Source organism: Symphodus melops, assembly GCF_947650265.1.
Source record: "Symphodus melops genome assembly, chromosome: 9".
Classification (NCBI taxonomy): domain Eukaryota; kingdom Metazoa; phylum Chordata; class Actinopteri; order Labriformes; family Labridae; genus Symphodus; species Symphodus melops.
This window is the reverse complement of record NC_136699.1, coordinates 2,791,403-2,813,005: the sequence shown is the minus strand read 5'-3', so window position 1 is coordinate 2,813,005 and position 21,603 is coordinate 2,791,403. Positions and strand designations below refer to the sequence as shown.

General features: G+C 42.5%; 1 protein-coding gene across 1 annotated transcript in view; it reads right to left on the bottom strand.

Annotated features, from left to right (window-relative positions):
• Positions 1 to 21,603, bottom strand: part of prom1a (prominin 1a) — a 69,577-nt gene that overhangs the window by 30,108 nt on the left and 17,866 nt on the right. Inside the window, exons 2-4 of the mRNA XM_079351536.1 lie at positions 9,002 to 9,060; positions 8,407 to 8,433; positions 3,155 to 3,360 (exon numbers count right to left, since the gene is read on the bottom strand). Of these exons, the coding sequence (XP_079207662.1) occupies positions 3,155 to 3,360; positions 8,407 to 8,433; positions 9,002 to 9,060 (292 nt within the window). The remainder of the gene's footprint in view (positions 1 to 3,154; positions 3,361 to 8,406; positions 8,434 to 9,001; positions 9,061 to 21,603) is intronic.

The following is a 21,603-nucleotide window of genomic DNA, read 5'->3' as shown; positions in this document are numbered from 1 at the left end:
TGCACGTCATGTAAATGGAAACAGTGACACAGGATGAACCTTGTGCTCACACACACACACACACACACACACACACACACACACACACACACACACACACGTCTCGTCTGCGTTGTAGATTTGATCAAACAATGCCCGCCTGAGTTGCAGCCGAAGCATCGGAGCACGAGTGCTTATTTTGAGCATGACTGGCATCTGTGTGAATCAAAGCCCAAACCCTCAGAGCCATCGTCTAACCCAGTAAACAGCACTCAATCACGTTTTACAACCACCGCTCTCAGGAGGCTGTGTGTGTGTGTTTTGACCCTGCAACCTTCAGAGCAAAGTTTTCGAGAGTATTTCACTCTGTAACAATGATTTCTTATCGCTTCCAAATACTCAACAGAGTGTTCATTTTGTTGCAGTCAACGAGAAAAAAAAAGGCTTTTTTAAGTGGGAGTGTGTGTGACCTCTGGTGCTCCTGGAGCCAGACTCAACATCGAAACAAACATGTTGGATCTACTGTAAGTGGCCAGTTTACAGCTTCAAGTAGCGTTTTACATGAGCTGAGCTATGTTTGAGCACATTCAGCTAACAGAAGAGAAAGACAAGCTATCGTAAAAGGAAAAAGACAAACCATTGCTGCAAAGTAAACAAAAATAAATACTCAGCTTTTAAGGGGGGGGCGGGGGGGCTCCGAGGATAGACGGCTGGAAACCACTGGAGTATTTCTTCTCAAAATAAGAAATAGTGAAAGATTGTTCTTATTTGTTTACTCTGAAAAGTATCTAAAAAAAATCAGCATATTGATATTTTACTCTGTAACTATATAATATTTGATGAGTGCCTCAAAATGCGTATAGCATCTCCACTCTTGGTAAACAGCTCCTTTTGTTGTTTTGGCATATTCAATCCCCTCTCTTCTCTCCCGCCATTTTATTGTCTTCACCCTTTCACGAGTGTCTTGTATCCCTCTTAATCCAATTTTCACACTTCTTGGAAAATAAATATCACCCCTGCCACTCCTCTGTTCCTGGCTGTCAGCTTCCGTACGCGGTTAAAGGAGTCCGGGCCAGCGCTCCGTACTCATCCCTCTCCTGACTGTAATTGCTTCATTAGAGCCTCTGCAGCGTCTCAGCCCTGTAGCTGGGGAGATTTAATAAGAGCTCTGAGGACGCTCTCAGACTCTGGCGTCTGGCCTCCTAGGATATTGCTTTGGAATTTCTAATAACCAGGCTTGCTTCCAACAAAGACAGAAAGTCAAAGAACATCAAACTAAGTAGACTCCAGGATGGCCTCCTTCCAGCACAAGAGGCAAACGCCGCTCTCCTAAGCCCTTTGTACTGTGGCTACATCCCCAGCGGCTACTGTTTCTTCGACCGCTGAGACTACAAAACAGAGTGGATTGAGTTTCCTGTGGTCCTTTTTCTGAGAGAAGAGTTTTACAAGGAGCAGGATAACTCTATGACATAAGAGGCTCATAGTAGAAACACAAAGTAAACTGCACGCTGTTTACGGCCCTCGCCTTCTTTTCTTTTGTCATCGTTTAAGCCAGCTCTTATTCTCAAACATCCCTGAGTTTTTTTGTTTTTTTTTAACCTCAGATTCAATGAAATGACACAACATAAAGGTCACGTCATGAATAGAAGTCCTGAAACTGCTGTACTTGCTGCGACCTTTCACACATAAGCAAGCATTTTAAAAGTAGGTGTTAAGAACAAAAAATACCTCTCTAGTTCTGTGTAAAAAATAATTGTAAAAAATGTTAATCTAAAGTTAATTTGAGGCTTCAGCAGTAGGAGCCAGACAAATCAAGTGCATATATTTTATATAACAAGTGTCTTTTAGGAGAAAATTACCATTCCATGTGTCACAGTTGAGCTACAGTGAAGGCAACAAAACAGGGAAATTTATTTATGAGAGAACTGAGAAACAGATTCAAGGACCGGTCTTCAAGGTCTGCAGAAAGTCGTGGATAAAAACCTGAAGTAGGAATTTGAGGGGGGGGGGGCAGCGAGAGACTAAACTACACCTTCATCCATGGACAGAAAGTTTCTCCTATCAGACAGATTTATTTAGTTGGACTTTTGATTGACATTCTGACTCCCTTTCAAGTAAGCTTTGCGTTTTTTTAAATTTAGTAATTTCTTACAAAAACATGTTTTTTGTTCTTTAATCTGTATATTTCGGATTCATTTCTTGTTTTCCCATAACTGTGACAGATCTGGCTAGTCGGTTAGCAGTAAATCCCTCACTCCCTATCTCACAAGTCAGGTATAAACCTGACTTCTGCTGACAAATATTTACAAAAAAATACAATATAATAATTCATTACATTAATCTGCACTGTAAAATACCCTCCAACATTAGCAGGCAAATGTAGAAGAGTTTACGCTTGAATCAGCTAGTAGCACCGTTCTAAATTCTCAAGATGACAACAATTAATTAAAATGACTGTTTGGCAGACGGGCAATCGAGGATTCAATTCTGGAGCTGGACTTGTCGCTGCACATCCCACTGGAGGAAATAATGAACCTAATGCTGACGTGTGCATGCAAAACACATACATGACAGCTGGAGGCAAATAAAAGAGGACACTGAGGTTTGAGAAATATTACATAACTGAAATAATGAAAGCTCAGTGCATGACGGAGAAATGTTATACATGAACGAGTCACATAGAATAATTGTGTTTCACACACGTGAGGTTGAGTCTTCGTCTCCGATTTATGAACGTTCACATAATGAATTCTCACCAGTTAAAAATATCGTTCAGCATGAACCCACTGCAGATTATGATGACAGGGCTTAGGCTGAACACAAGTATGAAGGATGCAGCCTCATAGTATCCACACGAGGACTTTACTATATATAGCAAACAGATGGGGGATGGGGGAGGCTGATGACTGCGTGTGTGTGTGTGTGGGAAACAGACGCACAAAATGACCAGAGGTGTGTGTGTGTGTGTGTGCATTGTGATATGTGCTGAATGTGTGTCAATGTGTGAATGAAAACAACACAAATCGGAGGTGTAGCTTGCAAAGAATCTGCACACACGTACATTCACGTAAAGTATAACCACTGTTTATGCAACAGAAAAAAAAACAATCTGTAATTGCATTTCAATCTGTGTCATATGGTGCGTGTGTGTGTGTGTGTGATGTGTCACACTCACGTGATGACCAGCGAGGTTGAGAAGAGCAGCGTTCCCAGCAGGCCTCGTCGGCAGTCTGCGTTCTTCCTCTGCCGTTGGTGCATCTCGCCGCCGCAGTTGTCACAGCAGCGGCACATGCAGAAGAAAAGGCCAGCGAGCGGCATCAGAACGGCAAACAGCAGGCCCACAGCCGCACATACTAGGAAGCCTATCTCGTAGTAGATGGCCTGGGATCAGCGAGGAGGAATAAAAGGAGAAATTAGATACGAGGGGAAATTTTTCTATAAAAGGAGAAAGGATATGAACACAGGGATGAGATGGGGAAAAAGATATGAATAAACAAGAGAGGGAGGAGGTACAGGGAGTCAGAGACAAAAGGGATTGGATTAGTTTGGGAGTCAGGGAGAGAAGGAAGGATTGATTAAAAATGGGATACAGAAGAAGAAGGGAGGACACACAAGGAGGCAGAGGATAAAAAGAGCAGAAATTCTAAAAATATCTGATAGGATCCCACGGCTGGAAGATCGCTGTCTGTTCGCTCTCCAATCGGGATTTATGTACAAAACAATAAACACATTGCATAACACTCCTCACTGCTGGAGAATCCTTCATTACTAATTCCTCAAATAACACGAGTCAAATCAATAATCGACTACTTAACGTCATTATGGCATAACACAAATGCTGAGATTTTCTCTCGAACAAATTAGTGGGTTTACGTTCACTACACTGCAAGCTGGTTTAGACGTCTGCAATATGCACAGAGGGAATGAGGATCAACACAACACATGAAAGACGATGGGGAAAATACTCAAAGGACTCCATGAGACTCCAGGAGCCGTTCATGCAGCCTTGTGGTGCAGTTTTTCCCCCCCCGCTCTAATGAAGGGGGAGAGATGGCTTCAGTATAGTGTACCGCAGAAAAACTCCATCTCAACAAATACTTTAGATCTGCTTTGAGCAACAACAACAAAAAAACTGCAACAAGGAAACACTCGGCTCTTTGAGGAGATAATTACTCTGCAAAAACTCAAAAACATTACATCTTATTTTAAAGGATCTTTAGTAAAATGTGCTTACTGCAGCCAGTTGTAATCATTAAAAGAAATTCAAGCTTTAGTTTGTTTGCTGGTCATATTGTAAAGGGACAGTCCGTGGAATATTGTCTAATATACAAAAGTAGTGTCGCTGAGTCATCACTTATGTCCCTCAACACGTGTGGTGTTGACTGTGTCTGCTGAGACCATCTCCTCTGCTTGTATTTTGAGGTTTCCGGCGGGGAGCTGGTGCATTTCTAAGAGCCAATGACAGCACACAGCAGGGGAGTTTAAGAGTGAGGATACAATTCAGCGTTTGGTTGGATTCAATCTGGCAAATGTGACGGAGGTGGACTTAACAGCAAAGAAGAGAAAAATACTGTACAATTCCAGTGGGGCGAACCGCTGAGCAGATGAAGATCTTTCTAAAACGATGGCAGATGCCAAACACCGGCAGTTAGCTGGTAATAGCGAGCGATGTAGATACAAGGAGAAGGTTTACACACTACAGGGGGCGATGAGCCCACCAGGAGGGGCCCTGTTTAACAGCGTAACTGCTACTGACTCCACCTTTGTAATACAATATGTATATGGACTCGTCAGGTGAGGAGTAATTAAATGAATTTGACTATGACTTGCTAAGATTTTGCAGAATAAATGTACACCTGATTTAAAAAACAAAACCTTCAAATGTATCATGAAGTTGAAACTAACATCCTTCTCAAAATGTAAGCCATCGCAGAACATTATATTCATTCAGGGAAAAATCACTGAGCAACTGATGTATTCAACTGCATGAGTTACAGGTGGATGTCGCTGTAACATACACACATACAGTTTCTGCAGTGAAGTTTTTAGATTGATAATAAAATAGGGTGTTAATATGTTAGAGCAAGGGTTGTGAGGTCAACGAGCTAGTGATTGGTGCAGAGTATTAGTAAGGTTAAAAGTTTACACAGGAGTGAACAGAGGAATGCTGACTGTCGTATAAACCGTAATACTTCTATAATAAGTCCTGTCCCAAATAAAGGCGGAGTCACAAATGACTCCGCCTTTATTTGGGACAAGCTTCAACATACAGAACGCTGTGCCTTGTTTTTGCTGCCGCTCCGAGTGCTTCGAGTTGAATATTTCAAGTTGAGCCCTTGACGTCACAGGCACTCTCTTATCAGTTGTTTAATATCCTATGTGGTTTTTTTCCCGTCGATACGGCTCGTGTGTTGTAGCTACATCCTCTTGGCTCCGTGTCTGATTGGGAAACGATCCAGCAAACCCGCTTTTCGCAAAAAAGGGGGGGGGGGGGTCTTACGATATATTTTACATACTGTATATGAAAAGTAGCATATTAAGTATTTCTGCTTTTGGTTTGAATGTACTCTATTAATTAGGTTTGTGCTTCATCTCTGAAGAAACAACAGTGAAATCTTCACATCGCGCCTCAGAGGACTCGACAATATTTGATTGATTGTTAGAAATATTCAAGGTGACTCGACATGATTTCCCTGATACATCGCCTTAGTGTAATTGCTGCTGTTGGCAGATTCTCTGTTTAGTTCCCACCTCTTCTTGTCATGTACTGTAGCGCTCCCAGATAATCTGCTGCCATCCAAACCACGCTCAGCACAGTCTTGGGAAATGGGCAAAATTGAAAAGGGGGTTGGTAATTCCCACACCGTATGTAACCTGTCACCATAATGTTCAATAGCTTCTCGTTATGAAAGGATCAAAGCAAGGCTGCAATCAAAACTCCTGAATGGTTGGACCGCGCTCCCATCTGAGGTACAGTAATCCTAATCGCCTTCATAAGTCAGTGACCCCAGCTCCTCCAGGGACCTGCACATTCTGCTTTTCAACATGCAGGGCGAAAAAGAAAGAGCTTCTGAACTCTGTGTGAGAAAAGTATTCTCCTCCGATTCATTTGACAATCTCTGTGAAAACTTAGAAATCTCAGGCTTTGTGACTAATCCAGCTTCTGAAAGCTCTGACGGCTGTTTCAAAAACATACTCTGAAAGATGTAGAAAGAAAAGTCAGAAAGTTATCATCTTTCTGACCCTCAGTGATAAGAACACAGATGTTGTTTTGAAACAGACAAAAAGCAGGAAGAGGGGAGTTTTTGATGAGGGACAGTGGGCATGTGTAAGTGTATTTGGCCCTGTGTCACCTAAAAGCGCTAATGTCGGACCAGTCGTTGAGGACAAAGTGCAAATCTGAACGCTTGCATCGTCATCGTGCTTCCAGGCCGAGTTTGTTATCGGGTGAATCTTTTCCAAAAAAAAGTCAGAAATGTTTTATTTTTCCCCGAACACCACACATCGACGGCCTACGGCATCGACTATTTTTAGACTTTATCTTTGTCTTGGCAAGTGCCCAAAAGACGGAGGTGACCTTCCAATCAGAACAAATGGGGTGATGAGGTGGCGGCGTGTCTGAGCGATGAAGACGGGCAATTTTCAAAGGTTAATCAGATTTAATCAAGGCGGCCACAAGGCATGACGTGTCATGAAGCAAGATGCTCATTGTCTGAGAGCTAACAGCCTTGTTGTACAAACTACTATGAATGAATTAACATCATGTCGGGTTTTTTTTTTTTTGCTTCCCATTTTAATGATTTTGTGGCTGCTGGTGGCTGACAGGAAACTGGATTTGACATGACTTGATTATTCACATTCGTATAATCTTTCTGGTTTGTACTGCAGCAAAAAGTGACGACTGAAACTTTTCTAACGCACAAACATCATGAAGAATTCGATCGCAGCTGGACGACTTAAAAAAAAGCCTTTCATTTAAACTCCGAAACACACAGGCACATTACTGATCAGCCAACCATCAGCAAAAAAAGAGTCCACAATCAAGATAATGATGTGTTTTACATTTGGTTGGAATTATCTTTTAGGGTGTAATTTGTCTCTTTCGCATATATTAGGTAGTGCATTAACACTGGCCTTGGATTGGGAACCAGAGGGTTGCCGGTTCAAGTCCCGGTGCGGACCAAATCTGAAAAATTTGTGTGGTAGCTGGAGAGGTGCCAGACCACTTCCTGAGCAATACTGGGGTGCCCTTGAGCAAGGCACAGAATCAGCTCAGGATCACCCCATCAGCTCCGTCCATCTCAGTGCGTGTTCAGAGTGTAAACACCTCATTTCCCCCTCGGGGATCAACACAGTAAAATAATTCTTCTTTGTGCAAATGATAGATATTCGATTGTAAAAACTTGTTTCAGGAGGGAAACAGAAACAGATTTTTAATATCACTTGGAGGAGCAACAGAGCGTGTTGTTAGCTGAAGTGGAGGTCTTTGAATCTCATCGTAAGACTCGTGTTTTCGTTGCATTGCAAAATGTGTGTCAGTGGTGCAGGTCAGTGAGAGGAGATTTGTCGTAGTGAAAGATTTCTGCAAATGTCAGCATGCCAAATGTCAGTGTGTGTGTGTGTGTGTGTGTGTGTGTGTGTGTGTGTGTGTGTGTGTGTGTGTGTGTGTGTGTGTGTGTGTGTGTGTGTTATTCATGTGTCACTCATTCTTACTCTGGTTTTGTTATCAGAGCACATACTGCTGAACAGCAAAGAAGAATGCTGACCAATGGTTTAAAAAAAATTCTCTGTCTCAACCGGCTTGTTTACGCACCAGTTTAGATGTATTCAGCATCACTGCTTTAGTAGAAGGCTGTGTGGCCAATCTGTGTGTCGGTTCAGTTGATAAAATCACCTTAATCAATCTTTGACCTTTTGCTAACTTTTCAAACCTAAATTGGTGTTTTTTTTCCGATGATGCAGCTTTGACTGGAATGTGCTGCTTCGTGTTTACATGCTCAGTTTCTCAGCTGCCAAGTTGGAAAACAATCGGAACAGTTTCACAAGAAGAAGAAGAAGAAGAAGAAGAGCAGCTTTTTGTGTGACAGTCAGGGCCATGATGACACCGACCATGACTGTGACTTCTTCACCGAGCACTAACACTCCTCCCTGATCGTCCAGTCAGCATTGTTGCTCCTCCGTGAACATCTGGGGAGGCGTGTGGTGAAGGACAGGAACTACGATTGGATGGGATGAATGGGTGAAAGTCACAAGGCTGCACAACTAATCGTGAGATCCAATGATCAAAATGTTGAAATTCATGTCTGTGACGTGAACAAAAGGTGGATGATTTGAGTCTGAATTGTGCAGCCCTGGTGACTCGGGACAGGGGAGCATGTCGGGACACGGGATGGGGAGGCACAGTTAGATCCAGTGTGCAGACTTTACCTGAAGCGTCAGCACTATGTTCTCTGGCTGAGGGAGACCAGAGCAGATCAGATGAAGAGGGCATGCAGAAGACAAAGGCGTTGCGGCGTCAAAGAAAGTGCGAAAGCCACAGATAAAAAAACAACAACAACAAAAAAAAACAAACATGTGGATGAAATAGAATAACACAAAAGAGAAAGAAATCAAAGATTTCAAAATTGGCATGCATGTCCACATAGCTGCATATTGAAAACACCTCATCAGTGAGAGGTACAGAGTGAACTTTTACAGGCTGTCCTTTAGATCTCAGGGACTGTCGAAGAGTTGAAAAGCCTCTTTGGCTTTCAACGTTGTTCCTCGTAAAACTCAATGATGAATCTCCTTTTGAATTCACAGGTTGTGCCAGAAGCAATTACCTGCAAACGGATGGCTTTGCTTTGGCTTGGAAAAGCTATTAACACTTTTCTTCAGACGACAGAGTAACTCTGAGGTATTCTGTCCCGCTGGAATTTGTATGATATACTGTACAGCCTGAATCCAATCAAGAAAAGTGTACAATAAGGTGACAGAACAGATGCATCAAAACAATCACACGTCAACACAACGAGGAGTTTACCTTTTGATATTCTGTCTGAATGGCTCCGAACTTGTCCTTCGCCAGTCTGACAATCAGATCTGCAATGAAAACAGAGAAGACAAACGAACCGTGAAGAAATCTGCCATTGTTGAAGATCTAATGCTGCATGCATCTGAGCATGACAGACATCTGCTTCTGTAGGTTGTCGCTTTCACGCTCTCCGCACACAGTGTCGAACAAATCTAAGCACAAGATGTCACTGAAATCTAAAAAAAAAACATGTAATTGGACGGCTGTGGCTCAGAGGTAGAGTCTGCTGTCTCTGAATTGGACGGGTGGGGGTTCGATCCTCAGCTCCTGCAGCCACATGTCAAAGTGCTTTAAGCAAGACTTAACCCCAGGTTATGTATACATGTGTACTGATGGCTGCGTTACATCAGCTTCTACCATCAGGGTGTGAATTGGTCGGGGTGGCCTGGTGCGAAAAGTCCATTTTCTGTGGATCATAAGCTCACTGTAGCCTCAGCATGTGTTTTTTTCCTCATTAAATAAACTTGTATGTGGAGCTTATGGCCTCATTTAACCTCACAGTTAAATGTTTATGTAATAACATTAGTAAGGAAACATTCCTCCGCCCGAAACGACAAACTGCAGGACATAGTTAATTCGATAAATTATTGCTGTCAAGCCGAAGCACCATGTTGACATGTTTGACAGGATGGTGTCAGGAAATCCAGAGCCAAACTCGGACACCGCAGTGTCCCTTCACCCCCGTCCCATGACTCCCCTCTGGGTTTGGAGAGAGAGGGCGAGCTGACAGGATGAGGAGCTGTTATTCGACTTATTTATGGACCGGCGTCGGGTAAGGATCCTGTTATAGGTTGTTGACTTTATGGAGTAAAGTATGGAGTGTTTTATGTTTGAGAAAGTCGTGTAACTCTAAAAGTTCAGATGATGTTTGGGGAAAACACTCGGGGGATGAATTGTGACACGATTTAAAAAAGTGAGCAAGCAGCAAGCGAAGAAACACCAAGAGGTTTCGATTTGCAAAATCTATGAATACACAAGTTCAAATATTTTTTTAAAAATACAATCACAGAAGTCGTTGCCACTGAATGACTTGTCTCAACAACTCATCAAGCTCATTGATCCTGTAACAGTGAGGGAGCAGACTGGATGCGATGACTTGAGTCGAGTCGACTGATTCTGTATTCAGACGAGACCGTGTGATTAAAGCCGCCCTCAAACGATGGATACGGTTTGATGGATTTATACAGACAAGTCCGTCGTCTCCAGGCTTATGAATCACAGATCACACTGGCAATCAAGACACGGTTAATCAAAATATGAATTAAGACTTTGTCACTGATTTCTTGTCTCACATGCTTTTCTAACAGTTTGTTTAATAGAGTAGCGGCCTTGTTTAATGCTGTGGTGACACGAAACACAATAAAAATAAAAAAAACATGACACAGAAACGAGCCTCTTTTTCAAACTCAGACACAAAGTAGGGAAAACTAGGCCGACTATTAATCTCTGTTCTGACATTCATTTTGGGTCCACTTTAATGGATAATAAAAATGCCGTGGATGTTGGCTACGTCGATGTGAAAAGTAGAGATGGGAACCAATCCGATATCAGAATCGGGTCTGACATTGACATATTAAACATACGGGACACATCGGACTGACGGCATCAATCCACGTCACCGATCAATAAAGAAGGTCGGGCCCTTTAAACGTCCTCACAACGTTCAGACTGAACTGCAAGAAGGGCCCACGAATCGTCTCCATGACAACGCTAAAGACAAGATGGAAAAGCTCCTTTTTCCTCATCAACGGTACGATTCTTCAGTGTCAAAGATTTGAAATAGTTAATAGTTAATAGTTATGAGTAAAAGACATACTGGATTAACCGTATCTGTACATACTGTAGGTGTCGGGATCAGATCCATAAAAATTTATAGACATAATAATAACAATAATAAATAAATAATACATAATTTATAGGAAGAAGAAGAAGAAGAAGAAGAAGAAGAAATAAATAAATAAAACATAATTTATAGATAAAATAATATAATAGAATTACAGATCGGATATCCACATCCCGCAGATAAACTTTGAAACAGAATTGTTTTAATTTGACACAAAGCAGACTTATGATCCGTGTCATTATTCAACAACGAGGCGGCTGCAGGCTTCACCTAATTATTACTGCTGCTTAGTAAAAGAGGAGCTTATCTTGTAAAGCAGTCATGCCTAATTGCCTTTACATAAACATTTAATAATGCTGGATTATTTGACTGAGACGCTGTCTTGCTTCTCCGTCAGGCTCTGACTCATTTGTAAAGATTCAATTTGACCTGCCTGTCAGCCAGCGGCTCGAACTAGTCTTTGAAGAACTGGAGCAGGTGCAGCTCAAGTGCCTTGCTTCAGGGCAGGTTTAAACATTCTCACAGTCAGTGGGCAGCTTTGTGATCCGCTTGTCCTGACATTGTTTTCCCACTGACTTTGGGACACTTTAGGTCCATCGGTCAGAAGTTTTCCAGCCTCAAGGATGAGTTCTTCCACCTACGTATCGACGGTCATCAGTCAGTGTCGTGTGTGGCTCTTCTGAGGTGAAAAAAGATCCAGGCTCTCGGAGAAAAACAAAGTAGATCAAGCTGAACCAAGCTATCATTTGTGCCTGTGCCTCTTTGTGTGCATCTTAAAGAAGCCCCTGACCTCGTGGTTACGGCGTGTGTTCAGGTCCTTTTGTGCAGACAAGATGCTAAGTTACACGACGGACTGGTCGAACGTTTAGGACGTTTGAAGTAGACCAGCTGTTTAAGTGGAGAATAAACTCCTTTAATCCGCCTTAGATACCCTGCAGAGAAAGTTGCAAACATGGAATTGGTCTTGGTGTAAATCAGGGAGCAGGGAGGACGAGCTGTGAAGTCTTGAGGATGTGTTATGTCTGCAGCCGATGAGCAGTAAACTCAAATCAAGAGGACAGAAAACAATCATGTCTGTGAACTGTGGACGCTACACGGTCCAGGCATAGATGTGTGTCCATTTAAACAAGCAGTAAAGGACCGTTTTTAGAAAGCAATGTTTCAGCTCAAGGCATTTGTGACATGTCTCACAGGAAGCTGACCTATTAGTCACTGTTCAGCTTCCTGAATGGCAGCCTGATGAGTAAAGTCTTTATGTTGTTTATGGTTAAATGTATGGAAAAAAAAAGCAAACCCAGCAGAATTATAACACAATTATGCTCTTTTAACATTTACTGAATTAAACCAAAATTAGAATTCCTACACTGGTCTTGAGCTGGTGTTTGTGAATTTCTTGTTTTGTTTTATAACAATTACCAGGAGGACCAACGAATATTCAGCTCCAAGACAAAGACAAGAAGAAGCTTCAAATGAAATGTGAGTGTGTTGGCGTGCGAGCTCATGGCTTTGGCACTTCGGGGGGGGGGGGGGGGTTGCGTGTCTTCTTGAACTTCAGATCAACTTTGAATCTTAATAATTTAACCTAGATGAAATCCAACATCCTCACACAGGCTGGCTGCCAGGAGCAATTAAAGCACAATGCCGGCTCCGCTATGTTTTAAACAAAAGATGTTAGTCTTTAAAAATGTGGATTTGCATGAACAACACTGATCGGAGGCACTACTGTTACTGCATGCGTCATTATTGGCTGTGTTGGTTGTGTTTGCTGTGTGGACATACAGTAGAGCAGGTGTGCCAGGAGCTGATTGGATCAGTCTCCGTTAAGTTCACAGCGCCCTAATGATAATCACATACTGCTGAATTTACTTGGACCCGATCTCACAGGTAGATATATTTGTTCTATGTAAAATACGGACGATCAAAATGAATCACTTATCAGCTTATTAAACTAAACCGTAGCAGCGTTTACCTCCAGATGGGCCGTCGTTTACGTCCACAGACCGGAAACCAGTTTAACCAAAGGGCAAAACATCCTGCAAAATAACTGACGACTGACAGTCATGCTACATACTACTGTTGAACGCAGTATGATGTGATTTAAATAGTTGAATGTAGTACGCCATTTTATAAAAGAGCCCATCTCCTTCATTTTCCAACCAACAATGTCACGTTTCCTTGTGTCAGGCTTTTTTCGTGACGTTTCACCCCACGATAAGGCGGCCCTACACGGAGCTATCACACCCACACGTTAAAGTATTCATTAACAATCGACAGACGGACTAAATCACAACAGAGTGCTGGCCTTGTCAGCTGTGATGCCAGGTGAACCTCGTCAGGTGATCAGAGCTGAGAGCGTCAGGAAGGGGAGCGGGGACAAACGGCAGAGGGCCAAACACGGCCGTAACAGTGAATTAAGGCTCGAGCAGGAAAAGAACGAGGCGGGATGACCCTATGGAAACTAAAGGAGTTAATTATGTAACCTGAGCTCGTGTGTTTTGGTTTGTGTTTTGGTTGTGTTTGGCACTGACTCATTCATTATTTTCACTCATGCAGTCTGTGGCTGCTTGGGAAGTGAGGGATCTGAGCTTTTATTCATGTTGCGCCCTGGACTCCCCTGGGCGGGGCAAAACACTCCAGACAACAAGGACGGACTGGAGCTGAATAACTCAGCCCAGAACCGCTGCTTTTAAATCAATCAGGATGTGTGATAATCGAGAAATGTTTCATGGTGACCAAACAAAACCAAACAAAAAAAAAACTGTCCAACCACAGGTCTCAACTTGTAAAAAATGGATGAATTGTCACTGCTGATGACACTCGAGCTCAGCAAAGAGGCGGCATAAAGAACGAAAGAAGAAGTGGAGGATGGATGAATTTAAAAAGAGAGGAGAGGAAGGAGACAGAGAAGACGGAGAGAAGAAAAACAAAGATGGAGGGATAACAGAGAGGAGAAGAAAAAGAGAATTGAAAGAGAGACGGAGCAGCAGAGAGAGAGAGAGAGAGAGAGAGAGAGAGAGAGAGAGAGAGAGAGAGCTGGATTGAATCCAACCTGTTTTTTTAGTGAGAGGCGTCTAATCCCTCTCCATGAACGGAAAGCTCACTTGATGCTTCCCACCCACGTTAACCCTCTCCTCTCCTGCTGGGAGTCATCTTCTTACAGGCGCGTATCTGTCAGGATGCTCTCACCTTAGACCCTTTTAACAAACCTGTTGTGAGTCATTGTGACGTTATCTTAGTTTTAGAGGTTTGCAAAGAGCTCTCTCTGCAAAATGCATGTGCAGAATTGCCAGTGTTAATGTAAATGTGTGAGGGAATTCATGTAAATGTAAATGGCATGTAAATGCACTGCAGAGGACAGCTTCCTCTCAGCTCTGAACCAAACCCAGGTAGAGGCTTTACAGCAGATTTAATGAAGCTTTGCAGGGAGCCCAAGATAAAGAAGAACCTGGCAAAATGAATTTTTCATCACTTTGTCGAGCAGGGAGTCACCCGCCCAGAGGAATCCAGCAGTTCTTTATCTAAGTTCGGCTTCAGGATAGTAGAAAAAGAAGCCATTTCGATTGCCGTGAACAGCTGGGTATCTCTGGGAACGTGAGTTTTGTTGGTGGACCAGAACTAGAGGCTACAACAACTGTGCTGTTTAACATGTGTTCTCTGTTTGGGTTCAAGCTGCAGTTTGTGGCGTTGTAGCATCGTTTCAGAGCAGTTTTGAACCAGAGCTCGTAAACAGACCATGAACTCAGCCCGCCTCTATATCGAGAAGTCTCCTGTGATTTTTGACAGCAGGGAGTCAAAACAAATGCGAATAGCCTTAGCTTTCATTTGCATGCATTTGTCCCCTCTCTTTCCCTTTTTTTGTCTTCTTCAGCATTAATCCAGGAAACTAGAAAACAGCCGAACATAATCAACCAGGACGACACTTTCACCTAAATGGATTTCTTATGTTTTCTGCTGTCTTCTAGATATGCATCACAAATAGAGTTTTGCTTTCCATAAATGGGTCACAATATGCAAGAGATCCATGCTTGATTCAAGATTAGCAAACTAGATGTTTTGGTTCTTTTTAAAGATATGAAAGAATTAGAAATGCGTCATTTTGTCTCAGCTGGCTGAAGATCAGAATGAACTTTATTTGTCCCACAAGGGGACACATTTGTCTTTGGCTCTTCACCCAGGCTGCAGCCGTTAAAAGACAACATTTAACATTGTTTTTTATTAAATTTAACACAATGAAAATTATGAAATAATGTCCGGATGAAAATTAACAAATTAAAGCCCAGCGTCTTTCCTGTCTTATTTTCCACGGTACAAAGTTTACAAAATCCACATGCTGTGTGGCTTTTTTTTAATTATTGATTTTCACCACAACCCAAGATGCCTTCAATCCAGTTACAGGCTTGCTGTTAATGGTCAGTATCATGTTTCACATATCGGCGCCAGAGTTTCAAAAACTGGCTGTTTGCTTAGGTGTTATCAGCTGCAGTGCAGTTATCTTCAGCTTACATTTACTCTTCCATACATTTCAGTGTTTCTATTAAATACTAGCTGATTTCATTGCATGCATGACAGGAAAGCGTTTCAGCAGTCACACATCATCGACCTGCTGAAAAGTTCCTCTGACGCTCCGACACTCTTTGTCTGGTGTCTCCTTTGTCATATCTTTCATTTTCATGTAAGTATGTTTATTTATGCTGCCTAAAAACATGTTGAATCTCTAAACCTGTTCAGTCCACACCTCTGTATGTCGACCATGAGATGGATCCCTGACAGTCTTATTGGCTTAGAGAAGCCTGTTCAAATAGAGTCTGCAGCGATGTGCAACGTTTACCTCGCACACGCCGCGTGCTGATTCCGAACGCACATCTTTTTATTTAAAAACGGCAACTTTCTGCCTTCTTATGAGGCCAAAGTTCAAAAGTGTGAAAATAATTAAGGTTGTAATTGATCCCAATGGGAGAGAGATATTTTCAAAAAGAACGACGACTTTCAAAGAAACTCAACAGCTTTCCTTTATCACCTTATCATGATGAACACGCAGATTAGTAAACTAGTCCAAAAACAGAATTAAAGCAGACCAGGTAAATTAAGCAGACACAGGCCAGGTGCTGTATCTAGACTTTGTATTCCATTAGATAATTAAAGACATACAAGAGAAAAACGATCGCAGCAAACAAACTCAATCTGAGGTTAGTAATCCACCCAGCCGCCTCTCCGGGTGTCCGTGAAGAAAAGCAGATTATTTCCATGGATTAGATGATTTTACAGAAGTGTTGAAGTCTGAACACAGTAAACACTCACACATCCGTCCAGCTTGGAAGGATTTGTTTAGCAAAACAAGTTCCTGCATTGTTCTGACTCGCTGCATTAACATTACGAGCGGCACGTACCGCAGAGTGATGGATGAGTCTGAATTACAATTTTAAAAAGGTTGACCCAAAGAGCATTGAGATCAAATGACTTTGGATCACATAAAACTTTTAGAGTGCATCGAGTTGGATCAGACAGAGTACACTAAAGCAGACTAATCCCCCGAGGAAACACTTTATAGAGAAGCTTTGAGATTCAGACGCCGCAGCTGTTAAACGTCATGCTTCAGGTTAGCTTCTCTTTTTAAAATGTGTATCTTCAGTTTGCTCTCTACACCGTGTATATCTGTATCAGTTGTAGGCGAGGTAACTTGATGATTTGAGTCAACATACAGATACTGCTGGTCAGCTCGGACTTTAACACAGGTGAAAGTCGCTCATTCAAACTATAACTCGAGTTAAAGGAAGAATATGCATTTGGCCACGCCTCCGCTCTCCACTCCTTTAGCGACACACCTCCAACCCCCCTCCGCTCACGTTCCCACGAAGGAGTCAACAATTAGAACGCATCCTCGATTAAGCACTAAGTGCAGGCGGCGGATAAGATTGTCCTTCTTAGCTTTTTTAAATTGGCATCAAGGATCTTAAGCTAAACCAAAGAAGTGTCAAAGACTGTCGATGATGTGCGATCACCTGTGTCCTGCATTGTTGTGTTAGCAGGCTAATGTTAGCACACTTTAGTTAGCCCCGTAGCGTGGCACCAAACATAAACTGACCGAGAATGAGCGTGATCTAAAGACACTTAATAAACATCTGAATAAGCAATGAGTATGTTCTTCTTCTTCTCTCTAATCCTTGACTAAAACAGCTTCTAAACACAAGGCCTCTATGCTAACACAGCACCGACAACAGTACAGCTGGCGGGACTCGATCTTCTTACTCATCATCGACAGTCTTGACTTAGAGAGACATTTATTGAGGGCTGTCCAACATCCTCCTTTTAAGTAGAGGAAAACTTCCTTTGAAAAATACTCACGGATTTAAAATACTTTAAGAAAATAACTCTTAGACAGTTAGTCAAACTGGGACCTGGCGTGTTGTTGATCCTGCATGTTGCAGGTATATGGTGCTGATGTACAGATGGTTACGAGAGGTCATGGCGATGCTCTCTGATCATGTGACTTGCTTGTCGTTGTCGTTCTTCTGCGAGGCTTGAGAGGCTGAGCGCTCAGCTTCTGACCGGTGAAACGTGACTCCATATGACATTGAAATAATAAAATCAGAAAGCTGTGGATTTTGTGTTTAACAGCCCAACTTGATTCGACTGATAAAGTCGGAGTCGGCTGCGTGTTCAGGATAAAAACGCCGCTCGTGTCGGGTTCTTGTTGTGAAGAGAAGATAATTGTGACTCTGGTGCCTTTTTTTATTTTTTTTATAGATGAAACTCTTAAAAGAAAAGCTGTTCATCAAACAACACAACATAACTCATATCTTCCACACAAGCTAGCTTCTTCTTGTCAATCGGACCTTTTCTGTCTGACATTTATTTATCTCCCACCGAGGCGAGGTTATTGGATTTGATTGTGTGTATGTTACATGATATTCCTGAATAAGACTCGGCACAGACAGCACAAAGAAAGGTCAGTCGTCTCAACAGCTCTGCGTCAATAACAACCACAGGGGGTCCAAATAATCACACCCACAGCAGAGAGACAAAAGGACTGCATCGAATAATGGAAGGATTCAAAAAGAGAAATCGAATATGAAAGTTTCATCGTTTTTTAAAAGTGGTAAATCGTGATTACTTAATACAACATAATCAAAACAATGAAATAATGAAAGACATATATTGTCATGGGGGGAAGAGTCAGTATGACACTTCAGCACCTTTTTTGGCACCAGTCAAAATGAGTCAGCGCCCTGAATTACATACAGATGGACAAAGACTAAAAGCAAGGAGGAAGAATTTGCAGGAGATTTAAAGAGCAGCTATACTAGAGAGCCATGAAGAGGACGGATAGTTGGACTGTAGCAGGCTGATTCAGATATTCTGACAGATGTGAGACTGTTGGGTGGACAGGTGGAAGGACTGAGAGGCAGTGAGATAAGGTTGAAGTCATGGACACTCAGTTTGGAAGAACCTGCATGAACTGCTGATAACAAAAGGGAGAAAATTCCAATCATGTCGCTCTAAAAGCCACCAACACAACTCTAATATTCCTCCTCTTAAGCCCCCAGCAATGGTCTGTGACAACACCCGTTGCTAACAGGCTTATTAAGGAAATAAATAAATAAGTCAGTAAGTAAGAAAGCCAGGCTATGAGATACACTTCCTCCCCACAATGCTGCATTCAGCCCGGCTCTGCTTGTAAGGCGTGCGGGGCGACAAAGCAAAGAGCCAGTTTGGGGATTTTTTCCTGAACAGAGAAACGATGTTGCTAACTACGTGGATTCTCCTTCACAAAGTTATCTGAGGACACACACACACACACACACACACACACACACACACACACACACACACACAAAAACCAGAGAGGGCTCACACACACGGCGGGATGTAAAGAAGAAAATTCAATAGGAGGAGTTACAGAAATGAAGATATGAACTCTGAATCGCCTTCTTGATGCGTCCGTGACATCTGTACACATGAGATTTTAAAAAGAGGTTACTTAAACGACCAATATGTCCCCCCCCCCCCCCCCCCCCCCTTCGTCTCTAGAGTGGATGCTCACACAGCTCTGCATGTGGTGGACACTGTAGCTTCAGTGTTTAGCCAGCTCTGCATGGGTCTGTAAAGCTTTCTGCCTTCTAACCTCTCTCCATGTTTCATCTCCAACATTGATCCTAGTTTGAGCAGCTTTCTGCTGCTGGAGCTTATTAGAAACATGCAGAGGCTTTTTAGCTCGGGTACAATCACTTCTATCTGAAGCAGTTCCACTGCCCGCTTCCATCGCTGCAACACCTGTTGACCTGATAACTGCTCTCATATCTGGCAAACCCAGGGGCGTCCAAAACGGCCGTGTGGGATGTTGTTGTTGTTTCCACATCCAGAAGGATAAAAAGAAAACTGTGTAATATCTCATGAGCAGGTGAACATTGCGTATCATTTGGCAGCGAAGGAGCTTCATGTCCCGGAGGAGTTTTTGGAGAGCAAAACAGCTGCAGGAAAGTTGGCTGTACAAAAAACACAATTGTTAATGAATGCTAATGCTGCTCTGTGTCTGGTAAATGTATATACAGACTTTATAAACAACCATTGTCGAACAAGTTGGCCCGATGAAGGAAACATTGTGAAGAGTAATTACTGTTTTCAAAATCAGGGTGGATATTTTTTTAACATTAAAGAGTGAAGCACAGCAGTGAAGGACACTGTGGCTCGAAATGATGGAAAGCACCTCCTACGCTGTTTACTGAAGCAGGTGAGCCAAAGAGCAGAAAAACAACACTGAAGCAATCAGAGTAAACAAGATGAATATGCAATTAATATCTCTGTGTGTTGGCCAATATGTTTTTTAAACCTGGGATGTTTTACACCTTTGGAGGCCAACGTAACGCCTCAGGCTGCAGGCAGAAACGAGGCGCACTGAATGTCTACTAACACAAGGAGCCAAACGCATTCAAGGAGCATTTCTTCGTCTTTGTTGCCAAGCAACCAAACAGTTTTTCAGTAGTTTTAGATTATGCATTTGGCATGTTTGTGTTTGCTAGAAAGTTTTTTTATAATTTTTTTTTTACTAGAGTTCAAAGAGAAACCAGCCAAGAAAAAAACAGAGAGGAAGAGATGCACAACAGGAGGGTGTCGTCTGATTCCAATCCACTCTGTTACACCTCCGCTACATCTGTTACACCATGAAATCTAACTACAAGAGGTCCCCTCCATTTAAAGGGACACTCATTTACCACAAGAGTCGTACAGAACTTCTGTCGGATCTGAATGTTCAATGTTCATTATGCCCCAAAGCTACAAGTGATCTGACCATTTGTTTCTGTCTGTAAATTAAACTTTGCATTTCGTTACAAATGAGAAAAGTGAACATTTCACGTGCATCGAAAGACCGATGATTTTACACTTCTGGTACATCGTCCATCTTGGGAGAAAGTTGGAGGTGATGGAGGCGTCAGTTGAGATCGTTTCGGCCTGATGACTTCTAATTACTCACTTCAGATGGTCAGATCAGACGACGTATTTGCATGTGAGGACCGTTATGGGTCTCCACCTCTGAGTGTCCTCTGGCTTCGCCCTGCCGAGGCCTAGCTCACCATCTCTACCTCCCAGACAGTGTGGGAGAGACGATCCACAGCGCTCTGATCCCAGTCACAAGCTGCTGTTATCAGTGTCAGTTACCTGAGAGAGATTTGCAAGAGGCCATATCGTTGCCATGGCATCTTGTATAAAGCGTCAAAGAGGGTTTGGTCTAAGTTGTGGTCTGAGGTAAAATGTAACTGACAACAGCAGCACGTTTATGCAAATGTAAAACCTCTTCTGGAGCAGGGTCGCACAAACTGCCGTGCATTTCTTTCCTTTCTTTAGTTTTTCTGCTTCTCATGACACACACACACACACACACACACACACACACACACACACACACACACACACACACACACACACACACACACACACACACACACACACACACACACACACACACACACACACACACACACACACACACACACACACACACACACACACACACACACACACACACACACACACTTCAAGGAAAATTAGCTGGTCACACTTGAACTGATTGGTGTCTAACCAAAGGCCATTTGATGCACATCATCCTCACTCTGTTTTCTGTCTCTGTTAAGTTTTCCTATTACATTTATTATTTTCCTACCAAAAAAACAAAAAACAATTCTCATTCACGCTAAGATGAAAGTGAAATAACAGAGTCTGCTGCTACTTATTAACAAACACAAATGTTGTATAACTTTAGTCTGTATGTGGTCCTGAATACTAAGATGGTATAAATATTATAAACATTTACATTTTCATAAAAGAAGGTTGTGTACTGCACGTTTTCCCTCCTTATTCCACGGTTACATCAGATATTTCCTTGGTAAATGTTAGCGCGCTATTTGACATTTAACTGACATGTTTCAGATAAAAGGGAACAGGCGTGTGTGTGTGTGTGTGTGTGTGTGTGTGTGTGTGTGTGTGTGTGTCTCAGGGGCTGACGGCTCATATCGGAGCTGACTTCCCATGAGCTTGGTGTGAAAAAACACCTCTGCACAAGGTAAACACTTTGTTACCATAGAAGCTGTAACTATGGATAGAGAACCAGGCTTCACTCGAGACAAGCAAAAGACAGCAGGGGAGGAACGGACGGACACACACACACACAAACACACACACACACAAACACACACTATACAGAACAAGAAGGTGG